The 12,954-nt window shown below is 43.2% G+C and overlaps 1 protein-coding gene across 4 annotated transcripts in view; it reads right to left on the bottom strand.

Moving 5' to 3' along the window:
* LOC115167256 (ubiquitin carboxyl-terminal hydrolase 10) overlaps positions 1–12,954 on the bottom strand; it is a 35,975-nt gene that overhangs the window by 12,667 nt on the left and 10,354 nt on the right. For 2 of the 4 annotated variants that reach the window (XM_029721488.1, XM_029721487.1), the window contains exons 2-13: positions 12,416–12,484; positions 11,884–11,929; positions 11,440–11,499; positions 9,192–10,472; positions 5,637–5,728; positions 5,405–5,514; positions 5,092–5,150; positions 4,894–4,997; positions 3,142–3,241; positions 2,753–2,930; positions 1,362–1,527; positions 261–405 (exon numbers count right to left, since the gene is read on the bottom strand). In XM_029721488.1, coding sequence (XP_029577348.1) covers positions 261–405; positions 1,362–1,527; positions 2,753–2,930; positions 3,142–3,241; positions 4,894–4,997; positions 5,092–5,150; positions 5,405–5,514; positions 5,637–5,728; positions 9,192–10,472; positions 11,440–11,499; positions 11,884–11,929; positions 12,416–12,484 — 2,410 coding nt within the window. Of the gene's footprint in view, positions 1–260; positions 406–1,361; positions 1,528–2,752; positions 2,931–3,141; positions 3,242–4,893; positions 4,998–5,091; positions 5,151–5,404; positions 5,515–5,636; positions 5,729–9,191; positions 10,473–11,439; positions 11,500–11,686; positions 11,792–11,883; positions 11,930–12,415; positions 12,485–12,954 lie in introns of those variants that run through there. The other 2 variants (XM_029721489.1, XM_029721490.1) reach the window with 2 other exon arrangements.

Raw genomic sequence — 12,954 nt, 5'->3', positions numbered from 1 at the left:
CCTCGTTTAAGTGATGTCAGACAAGTGAGCTACACCTGTGTGTGTCTAACTAGGACCCAGACTGTGGAAAGACTAGTCTGTAATGGAATATGATCAGATGCTGACTGTGTGAGAAGTGTGTTATGAATGATTGCCTTTCTCACCCAGGGTTCAGAGAGCTTAACACACATTCAATAAGAGTTAATTCAATAATTGGTGCATATGTTTTAAGTGGGGACTTCACCCAATGGTTTGTGGAAGCTTTTCTGTGATTCACGTACCTTTGCTGATCTCCAGGTCTACAGGGTAATCAATGTTCTTGATCAGTTTCTGACAGCCTCCAGTCTTCTCAAATACAAATCTCTTGAGGTGGAGCACCAGCACTGGAGGGAGCTCCTCTAGGGTCACTCTCCGGCTGATCTCAATCTGCAAACACAGGAGAGATTAGCAAACTGAGCCAGGGGACTATTTGACACAGTGGCACCACATCAAACAGCTAATATAAACCAGAACAGGATCTCCCAATTTACCCAGGGATTAGACTCTGAACAAAACCAGCACACACTGTCACACAGGCCTACACTAAGAGCCTGCTGTGAGCTTTGATCTAGTCACTTGTGAATCACTGGGGTTTTATACCTTCACTGTCAGAAGCGGACAGTGACCCCAACTACCAGCTACTTCTAAAACGATATCAAGGTACTGTAACAACTGTCTTGTAAAATAAAAGCTGATGAGGTTGGTAAACAACACAATGTTGAGGCCCCGACTACAGCTGTCCAACAGATGTTGCCCTCACCAGTTTTGTCTCCATACAGAGGAAGCAGGCAAGGCACATGTGTCTTCTTATACTGCGGCTTTAAAGCAATGTGTTTTCACCAGGCAGCGAAGTCAGAGAGGACATGAAGCATAAACAATGCTTCAGAGTCCACACGCACAACACAGCCCTCAGTATATTAAGAGAAACAAGGCCAATGGGAAGACGATCTGTCAGAGTCTGACCACTTCAGCCCATTAGAAGGGGCCCATCAAGGGGAGAGTGCATTGTGTACTAGAGAGTGCTGCTGAGCATCGCAAATACTCCCGTTGAAAGAAACGAGACACCACAGTAACAAATATCCTCATTGTCTAAACACTACATTTTTAACTTTTAACTGCCAACATTGCACATCCTTGTTTCGGATTGCAGAAGAAAAACAATGGAAATCAATTGAGGTTTTCAAAGCAGCATTCAAGTTTGGATCAACATACTTCATCTAATTGCACGTGGGGGGAAAAAACCAAGCGATTGAGCATGAAATCAGAATGACCGATATGCAAACTCATCCAAGCCTTGTACTGGTTTAGTAGTAGCATAGGTGTACTGTGTGTAAGACCCTTACCTCCTGCTTGGTTTTAGTGGTGTAGCCCTGAACTGACTCCCGTGCCACCAGGGTCTCCAGGGCCTCCTGAACGGTGCGGATCTTCTCTGACTGGATGTCCAGCTGCAGGGTGAAGAAGGGCTGCAGGGTGGCTGACTCCTTAGAGTTCTGCTGGTACACCACCGACCTGCATAGGACAGAAAGACAAATATATCCCACTTCAGACAATGAAATACAGTAATGGGTTTTGAGTGTCTCTCAACGACATCTTCACCTCAGCATCACAGCTTTGAAGGAAAGTGTGGAAAGTGGATGGGTCATAGTACTGAGTCTCTCTACACGTCTCTCCAAACTACACCTTCATGAATCATCTCCCCTTCCTCAAATTCTCCTCTTTGTGGCAGAAACTGATCCAAAATGTTCAAATGGCAAAAACAACACCAACATTCATAACCCTCTGACAGCCATATGAGTGAAAAGGTCATGCTAATCTCTGTAAATGGTGATAATAATTTGAAACCTGCTCCAATGATTCCCCTCAGCCAAACCAATTACCCTGACTCGAGTGGCTGAAAACGTGACTGTAGCTGAACTCTGTGGGTATGCATAGTTCAACCCAGACCTTCCTGAAGGTCTGCCCTTATGTTCCATTTACTACTGATTGAGAGAAAAATAATCCTCTGAAGTGATCTGTAAACCAGTCAGACCAGGCGTGTGCCATAACAGAACCTCAGAGAGAAAAACCTCAGAGAGCATGTCATTTGGCCCAGTCACACCCTCATAGGTCCTACACTTTCAAAGTTGTTTTGTGATTCTTTCTTTGCGAGAGTGTGCCCCCCACGCCTGGCTGTCCAGGCCACCGACCACAGGCCGGGCCACAATGGCTGTTATTTTAAAGAGAACTTCTGGAGCAGAGAAAGTCCAGAGCCAGCTGGTGGCAGGCCTGTTTGGGATGGCATTCTCAACTGAGGTTGGAGCTGGGGGCCAGAGGCAGTGCCAGGGCAACCAGCCCAAGAGGGCCCAGATAAAGATGGCACTATACTCTCTCAGTTCTCATGTCATACCAGGCACCTGCGCCACAGCCAATAATAAAAGGAAGGGCAAGGACACCACTGGTGCCACAGTTCTGCTGCTAGGCTTTAAGAAAAATAAGCTCTGGGCAGGGAGAAACACTCAGCAGCTGACCATCACTCTGGCTTCATTTGGGAGAAGTCAGGGTGTCTTTCCAAGCCTCATGCATATCATCCAAGGAAATAGTAGTGAAGGCTTTGGGTCCACCAAAACATTGACTTGACTATATCATCATGAACAACATTAAGTTTCCATAATAAGCAACACCGCACATGTAAAGAAACTATAAGTGAGTTTCCTGACACATCACAAGTCAACACAAGTCATCGGCGTTACCCTACCGGATGTGCCCTCCGAATATGTCAGTGATAGGGGTGCGGACAAAGTCAGCTTGACGGGTAATGGAGGTCTTGTTTCGGGGGCCCACTTGCTCCCATTCGTCCTCGCTCCCCTCCTCCTTATCAGCAGCATCATCATCCACACCTGACTGGGACTCTGGGCCGTTGGGTGTGGGGGCTTCTGATCAAGACAGGAGAAGAGACAACTGATTTAGAACCACAGTCAATGGCAATCATAGAGCAGATCCACCTTCAGCAGTGAGGCCAAAGAACATAAGGAAATGATGTGAAATGAACAGGGACTAGATCAGTTCAGTTCATAAGCAGAGAGCACGTGTTAACAGATAATCGTATGACCTCATGCATCAGATTTAGACTACGGCACTACTTACTCTCTTCCTGAGGGGAGATTAGCTTCTTCAAAGCCAGCATCTCCTCATGCAGTCCGTTGAGTGTGAAGCCCAGGTACTCCTCCGCATCCTCCTGTCGACCCTGACAGAGAACGCACAACCATCAGCACTAACGAGACCACGGTGCCAAGAGAGCCTGCACTCTAATGTAACATCACTGACTCAGCAGACACAGGCCCTGTCCACTGTTACTGAGCTTCAGGACAGGACATCAGTGTGCACATTGTCTCACCTGTGCAATCTAAACCACATAGGGAATGCCTGATTCAGGAGCTAACTACCTCATTCCATTTGGAATAGCTTTTTTAATTGTACCTTATCTGGTTCTGAAATTAGTAATGAGTCAGCAAATCTCATGCACCAACAGATGGATATTTGTACATGTATCCATGTACTGTACCATCAGACAGGTACAGACTGAACATCTCTGGTGCATAGACTCAAGTGTACTGATGAGGATGTGGAATTTTACATAAAATCAGTGTCAGGAAACAGGTGATACAACGTGTTTCAGTTTATTTGCTCCAAGTCCCTGAACACCTGAAAGTGTGGAATGTCTGGATGGTTCAACATTCTAAATAAAACCCGTCTGAAACGTAAAGGGAAAAAATAGTTTTTTATTGATGTTATTGATAGTAGGGCCAGGCGATACGGCTTTAAAAAATAATCACCTCTTGATTATTATTTAAAACTCGGCAATTCAAGATATACATGTTAATATGTTTTCCCTTCATATGCTTTGTTGTACAATTAAAGGTCAAATACACTGCATTTCAAACAGTCAGCAATAATCTAATTTTGGGCTTGTGAAATTATACCTACGCTAAATATATAAGCCTTCCACAAGCATAAGACCCACTAATTCATTATTTTACCAAAATAGTTTGACCTGCTTTTTTTGCAATAATTACTGATCTGGCTTTTAAGTCTATGAAAATAACCTTTTTGTTACAAATGTAACCAGAATCATGTATAATGCACATTCACTAATAATGACTAACTTGTAGCAAGCATTATAGAAAATTAACACATCTCAATCAGTCAAGCACAAGCGCTAGTGAGTAGCCAGCTAATCTTTATATTTCAAGTTTAACCAACTTGGGCCTATTTGCTAGCTAACAAGGTATAACAGTTCAATTGTTATGAACACACCATTCTGTGTCTCCAGCTGTCTGAAAAGCATGCTAGCCTGTCCACTTAGTTCAGATGTTGAAATCATGCAGCCTACCTTATTTCTCAGCATTAGAATTCCTTATGTAAATTGTGTTTTATGCTTATTGCACATTTATAAAACACAGAATAGACAGCTAGTATAACAGTCTTTGGCTAAAATGCTGAGCATAAATTTTCCAGAACCAATGTTCATTGATACTCCTGTTTTAGTAGTGTCCGCTCTGCGAGCAACTTGAGTTGAGACATAAAAGGGAATCGTTAGAAAGGTTAACTTCCTCCATTACAGTAAAATAATGTCTCAATGTGTTTGTGACTATATGACCCATTCTGTTGGACCAAACCGCAAACGCAAATGGCAAGTTGAAGCCGCTTGTCAAGAGAGGAAGAAGTGATCTCTCATCTTTGTTGTTGTGAGTGGCAGGGGGAGGGGCTTGGTGTGTGTGTGTGTAAATGGGAGCAAAGGAAAACATGACAACAAGCAGACATAAAAAAAGATAGTTACGATATTCATCTCTAAAACGTTCAAATGAAATCAATACACTGGATGTCCAATGGCTTTACCTTCTCTGAGAGACTCGACTTGATGAGGGTGAGGAGTCTGTAGATGTAGTTGGGTTCAAAAGGAGCACCTGGTCGAATGTCTTTTATTATCTTCTCGCCAGCAGCTACGGAAAAAGCAACAAGGAACACATCAAATTAACGTCAACAGGAAATAAAAGAAACTCTAGCTCTTTTAGAAGATGCTGACAGACAGCTTACCTTGCTGCTTGGCTTTGGATGGCACAGGCATATTGCTGAACTCATTGACAAGCCTTACACTGGAGGGAATGGGGGGAATGGGGGGAGGAACAAGGTCAGGGAGTTGTAATTAGCAAAGGAAGTACACACACAACCCAATGCAGTGAGCACACATTTAACACCTACTCTCAATACCCTTAACACAGTTTCACCAATTTAGCTCAGGCAGGAATTTGTCATCGCTGCTTATTTGCACACAAACAAGACCTCCATTGATTGTGAGATTTCCCTTTTAAAAACAGCCAGTCAGCTCCCAGGGAGAGAGGCTACTTACAAGTTGTCCATCATGGGTGTGGAAGTACAGGGTCTCTGGGTGTCATTGAACAGGGGAATGGACTTCAACAGGTGATACATGGGGGGGCAAGCAATCAGGGCCTGCAATGTCTTGGGGGTGGCAGTCAAGGGTAAAATCACCTCATTGGAACACTAAATACAGTCATTTAATGTAACTTTGTTTTTGACATGGTGTGATTCAAGCATTTCGCATGCAGCTGAGAAAAGGATACAGCGTTGATATAGCACCAGTTTCCCCTGTTGATCAGTCCTCTTGGTTGCAAAGACACTGGTTTGTGTATCAACTTCACATTCTCAATTAGTTCTGGGGATTCAAACAAGTACACATGATTTTGAACACACATCCCTTACTAAATCAAACAAAAAGTTAAAATAGAAGTTAGTTTGTAACCCTGAAGCAAAAAAAAAAAAATCTATTTACTCCATACTGTGCTATATAGACTGTGGTGTCCCTTCTTCCAACTCTACATCATGACAGTGGCACACAAGGCTGGTTTGTCAGAACAAGGAGATACTGTGCCACGCCTAGGAAGGGAGACTGTCACTAGCAACACAGCTTCCATGGTAACGTGGACAGACATTACAACATAGAAAGTATCATAAAACAATAGCACATAATCACAACGAGAAAACAAAAGGTTAAAAATACCAGCAATTTCTTTTGATAGTTTCGCCTACGTACATAGCATATTATGAACTTCCTCCAAATTATAGAAACATGTTTTTTTTATAGATAACAGGTTTGCTAAAAGTGAAACGGTCATTCCAGGAGAAGAGAAATATAGTTTGGCTAAAGAGTAAATGCACACTCCAGATAAAATCCAGTCCAGAGATAAGATAGTATACTGGGTTGGAAATCAAAATGAGATGTGGTAGCGGTGACACCAGGGTCCTATAAATAGCTTTCTGTTCATTTCCTGACCGGAGTGTGAAAGTCTGAGCACTGTATTGTGGGTACAAAATAAGCCTTTCTACTGGACGGTGAAGGAAACCACGTGGAGCCTGGTTGAATTATTTACAGCCGTAGAGCACAGGAAATCATCAGGTTTATCTAGACAGAAGCACATTAGGCTGCCCAGAACCCCTCTCTCTCATAAATACTTCATAAGGGTGCTGAATAGATGAAAAATCCCAGTTTACTAAAAGGATGACAAAAATGCAGTGTCAACCACAATTTACAAGGAGGCTTAAGTAACCCACTGAGATAAGGCCTGTCTGTATATTTCCTCCAGACACAGGACTATATCCATGAGGCCTGAGGAACCCCAGGGTCATAGCACTGAGTGAGACAAGAAATAATCCCATCAAGACAATAACCACACATTACCCAGACATGGCAATCCTCCCTGTCACAGGCTGTTTAAAACCACCAGTGTACCCTGTGTAGTCCCAACACCTGGAGGCTGTTGTTGGGAAGTGAGTAACCAGGATATGATCCTACATATCCCTTTTAATTAGGCAGCTTACAAGATCAACTCATTATGCAGCCTTGCAATTTTCTTTTATATTCTGTGTGTGTGTTAGGAGAAAGGGGTGAGGTCAGAGATCTATCCTGCTCTAGTCTACTGCATCTGAAAATCCATAAGGTTGATGTCATGGTAATGGGTATAATTAGTGCTGCTCATACATTATTGGTAAAGCAGTAGCTTTAGCCCACCCTCTGCCTGTATTCTCATGAATGCAGTCCGGAATAGAGGCCTTCAACATGTATTAGTATTACTGCTATATACAATGACTCTCTTTGACACCAGCAAGGGCAGTTGGCTACATGGGAGTCTCCCTGGGCTCACATGGCCTGACATTCATTCCCCAGCTCCATTCATTGGGGCATTATTGGGGAAAATAGGGTGGTGAGGTAAAGCATGTCACGGAGATGTGTCATAGCAATCAGGGCCTTACCAAGCATTGAGTGTTAGCACCACCTGGTGCTCATCTGTATCAGTCTAACTAAATGTCCCAATGTTGACACCAAGTGGACGGTAGGCTGAACTTCAGCACATGCATACAGAACATTCAATGTGCACAAATGAATTACTATTATAATAATCAATGGGTATAATTTCGTCAACACACTCTAGGGCTGACCACAATTACTCGACTGGTCAATTGGTTGGTCAACCGAGATTTGTTTTAGTCGAGCAGTTGCAAATATATGGCACACGAGACACCCGTCTTATTGGCGGCCATCACAGTGAACTAATCCATTGCGGAGGCCACGGGGATGGCACAGTCCCATGCGGCGAGTGTGGCTGCACAATGCACGTCTCTCTCCATAATGCACTCTCCCGCTAATTTGTGCACATTCATTGTTTCCTAACTTCATTGTGTGTATTGTTTGCTTTTGATTGTTAGTGTCTATCAGTTCCCCATTACATATATCACCAGTAGTACACACGGCTAATTCCTATCATTTCTAATCTATAATGTTTGTTTGGTTACAGTAAAGTCTTAATGCATTCAATATTATTATTATTCCAGTCTTTTACCGTTTTCACTGTCAGAGCGGACAGGTTATTTGCCGAGCGCACAACCTATGCTACACCTGTGAGAAACAAGTTTTGGTTTATTTCATTCCATTTACGAGTTGTCAATTTAGTCATTGTCTTTTGTTTGGAGCGCTCCTGTCAATGTTGAGTAAGGATGTGCACCTGATTACGCATAGAAGTAGGCCTATAGGCTACCTGGCCTGTGCGTAAATGTAGGAATATAAATGTGCCCATTTGGGGATCTGATAGTATTTCTGATTGTCTTAACGCACCACCACTAATGAGTCGTGGAGCTTCTCAATGTAATGTTTTCTTCACCTCAAACAGCAAGCAAACAGAGTCTGTTTTTACATCCATTGAGATTGACAATGATTCCTCAATGCATTTAAAAAATATATAAATGTCATGCTCTCATCCGTCATAAAATAGGCCTACCTGATTACTTCTTATCCCTAGCACAAATAGCCTACAGCTGTGTGTCCAGAGTTCACTGGCACGGGAAACTGAGGGCCCAGAATATTTTATACAATGTTGCAAGGAGCTTTAGGCTGGACTCAAGTTAATAGCTGATACAACATTTCAAGTTCGTTAGACAACACATGCGTAGCCAATGTGATTTAAAATCAGGATATTTTCTACCTGTTGGATGCATTGTTTTAATTTGTTGGCTTTATAGGCTATTTTTACATAGTTACTTTTAGGTTTGCATCATTTAGATTTTGATTAACCACATGACAATGATTTTGAGATCCGAAGGATATTGTTATAAATTAAATGAAACTGTTCCACAAAAATAAATTGGCATTCCACATGAGAAAGGTTGCCGACTCCTTACGTAGCCTATTGCTGGCAACTTCAGGACAGTAATGGCAAAATCTGCAAAAGCCAGTAGGAGCGGGAGGATGTTCGGGACAGGTTAAGATTTTTGTCTTCTGGCTCCCTTGAGTCATTTGTGTCTTATTTAATCAAACAGTGAGCTTAAAGCGTCAGATAAAATTAACTATATATGTATTGAGTTTATTAAAACACACACGGTGTCTATATATGGAAAAATAAACGTAAAAAATGTAGACCAATCGATTGGTTGAAAGAACATGACTTTCGGTCAACCATGATTATATATATATATATATATATATATATATATATATATATATATATATATATATATATATATTTTTTTTTTTTGTCAGGGACAGCCCTAACACACTCCAAAGGACATAAGGGTTAACCTGTGACCTCTCCTTCCTCACACAGTGGGTCTATCTGTGAGTACACTACCTGCAAGTTTAGGGGCCATGGGATCCTCTGATACATGGACAGGGCTCTCCTTCACCTCCCCAGCCTTCTCATGCTGCTCCACGGCAGCCAGGGAGGGAGCCACTACCTCCACCACGTTCTTCACCTCCACATAGGCCTGAGGGCTTCCAGGCAGAGGCTTGGAGTTGTGGAAGAGGCTAGCCCAGGATTTGAGGGGGTTGGCAGCGGGCGCAGCCGGAGAGGCAGGCGACTTAGGCTGCTCTGCCACCGCCGGCTGGGCCTCAGAGTCTGGGGAGGAAGCAGGCTCCACTGAGGGAGCTGGGGGCTGCTGCTGGGGCTGCTCCAATGCCTCAGAGGCCTCCTTGTGTCTGTCTGCACTGATGCCAGCATGGGGCTCAGTCAGCCCATTAGCCACCCCACTGTCCCTAGCCTCCTCCTCTTCTTCAGTAGTAGCAGTAGCAATGGTGGCAGGGGGGCTGGCCACAGCAACCGAGGGGGGAGGAGGGGAGGTGGGGCAGGGGCTGTGCCTGCCGCTGCCCAGCAGTTCAGGGCTCTCTGGAGCCATGTTCTCAGGCTGCTGCTCTGCAGTTCTGCCTCCCTCTGCCACCCCACTGCTCTGAGAGGAGGAGGAAGAAGAGGAGGAGGAGGCCGCGTCTTTACCATCTGATAAAGAGGCGGCTCCACTCGTGAAGTCCAAAGACGATTCATCAGGGCTATCACAAGTCCTCTGATTCACAGCAGCCGACGCATCCGTCGCTGCTGCCGTAGCGACAGGGGCTGAGGTGGAAAGTCCGCCCCCTGACAACGCCTTACCAACCATGTCCTGCGACCCGAGGTGAGGGCCGCTAAGAGCGTGTCCATTCACCAACCCCTTTCCAGGAGGCCCGTCCACACCCATGCCACCGCTATTGGGACCTGAGCCCTCCAAGTAGTTGTAGTATCCTGGAGGGCGCTTTTTCTTTTTCTTCCTCTCCCGCTGGCCCAGGCTGCCCGGGCCCCCGTCCCCATCCTGGCAGTTCTGGTTGCTGTCCATGGCGGAGGGCTCAGAGTCTGGGCCATCAGGTCCGTCCGGGCCGTCGGATACGTCCAGTGAGTTGTATTGTGCTCCGTCTGGGACGTCTGCTGCCGGAGAGAGGGCTGTGGCTGTCTGCGGGGCCTTCTGAGACGGCTGGCATCCCAGGATGAACTCTGGAGCCTGGGGGTTCAGAGTGCTGGACACCTTGAAGAGAGGATCCTTCACTCCCACAGGCTCCAAGTCCATCACCTCGTCCACACCAAACTCAATGCGCTGGTAGTCTTCACCTGCAGAGGAGGATATGTCAGTCAGCTTGGGAACATAAGGCACTAAATACTGTTGTGACCAATTATTCATACTTACTACTTCGCCAATATCTGGCATTCAAAACAAATTTTGGCATCATGAAATATACAACAATTTACAACTTTATTAACTGTCACAAACTCAATTGAATATATCAAACATTGACCTTGAGTACTACACTCCCAATTTGTAAGTCGCTCTGGATAAGAGTGTCTGCTAAATGACTTAAATGTAAATGTACACAAATAAAAAAGTATCAAGCAATGAACAGTAAGTTCAATATCGATTAGATTTAACAAGTTGCTAACATTTCAAATTGAAAGATGATAGGCAGTGAGAGAAACAGCTGAAGGTGAACACGAGGAAAACGTTAGTAAATTCAGATCATCCCAACACTGAAAATGGTACGGCCGGGGTTTATATAAGACACGACTGATCATCCATACAAACCAGCCACCGGAAACCCTAAGGGGGAATGTAAGGTATGGTTAGAGAGTACGTCGAGATTCGCTCTTCTCTGTGGATTAGAGTGTCCTTTGTTAGTGTTTTAACCAAAAGGATTTAATTCCAGAGTCATAATGATGAATTGAGAGTGATAAACCCTAGCAAAACAAAATACCTACTGTAATTGTTAGCTTCCATATAAGACCATTACTATGCCCTTATAAGTCCAATAAAAAAGGGTTTTCTCAATCCATCCAGTTAAGTGAGGGAGGGGGTATACAAATCAATCACAAGTCAACTTAAAGCACTGCTACGGTGCCAATGTGTTTAATGCAATAGAGAGGAGATATTTAACGGCATCTAAGCATGCAAAGCCTCACAGATCGTACGGACAAGAATGAGAGTAAATAGGGGCAAGGTTTAGAAAGCCACCAGTTTTTAAGACCTGGGTTTGAGTGCTTCAGCAACAAGTAATAAGCACAGAGTGTCGGACCCAAAACTCACCGCAAACCTGCCGTCTCATAGACTCCGTAATGTAAGGCACAGCAGGAGTGCAGTAACTTCCTGAATAATTCATACAAATCAGAGTAAGAATCAAGTGTTATGAGCAGGGGAGGGGTATGGTTGACAGACTTTTTGTAACTTGGTGGCGCCAAAATCCTTGTTCTGCAGGTATGTTCGGACATATTTTTACAAGTAAAATCTTATCTTAAAACAATGTCAATTCAGACTTAAACTGTCACTCTCTTACATGCAGTTCAGTCAGGTAGGTCTGGATCCAACTAGCACAGACGGGCGTATGTTTGACTTTGGTCATAACCATTACATCATGTGGGGGCAAGAGTGAGGTCAACCCAGAGAGCACTGGCCCGGCCTCATGCAGATGACGTTCGGAATGTCTACAAGACAAACTTAAATAAATCAGAGCAATCCAGTAGACGTTCTTACCTGAAGACTGACTGACGCAGGAGACTTTGTCATTGAAGGGGGGAAGCTGTCAAAGAGCAGAGAGATTAGATTACAAATTAAAAACAATTTCTAGTTAAAGTAAATAATCAAACATAGCGTTAACCTCAGACCACAACTGTTGTCAGTCTGGGCCTTCCTGCTTATCAATGAATCACATCTGTGTAATGTGCACTTTGGAGGGAGGCAGATGACAGTATAGGTGATAAAAACATGTTATTTTGTGCTGTCTTATATTGTTCACACTCACTAAACTGAGAACATGAGCAATAAAACATTGTCTTCTGTGTTTTAGACAATGACAAAGTAAATAAACACACTGGACTAAATCTATAAACTCAGCGGTTTTGGTGTTAATGAGCTTCCAAAAGGCCATTCTTAAGATCGACCTGGTTAACATTAAGAGCCACCGGCACTCCAACACTTAACACCGTAGACTATATCGTGTCAAAACAGCTATAAGCTGGAGGAAACATATGTGAATAAATGTTTCATTCAAAACTCATTGTCTTACCTCAACATAACATCGTGGAGTCACGAAGAACTGATTGATCTCATCAGGGCTGAACTCCCCGAAGATGTACTGCAGAGAGAAAATATACATTTACATAAAACACATGATTCAACATACTGAGGATAGTCATGTGCAACCTTTTAAATCAATATATTATTATTTAAATCACTATATATATATATATATATATATATATATATATATATATATATATATATATATATATATATATATATATATATATATATATATATATATATATATATATATATATATATATATATATATATATATACACATACATACATACATACATACATATACACATATATATATATATACACACACACACACACACACACACACACACATATGGTATCTTCGATATTAACATGTGTAGGAAGCCTAAGTGTGAAATATTGCTCAAACATCCAAGACCCCATGAGAAACACACTTTGAAAAAAGTCCACATTAGCCCTCCATTTGTCTACGGAGAATTTTACAGACGAGGAGTACACCTCTTACTGATGAACTGACAC

This window comes from Salmo trutta, chromosome 29 (assembly GCF_901001165.1).
Source record: "Salmo trutta chromosome 29, fSalTru1.1, whole genome shotgun sequence".
Taxonomy (NCBI): Eukaryota; Metazoa; Chordata; class Actinopteri; order Salmoniformes; family Salmonidae; genus Salmo; species Salmo trutta.
This window is presented reverse-complemented; position numbering and strand designations above follow the sequence as displayed.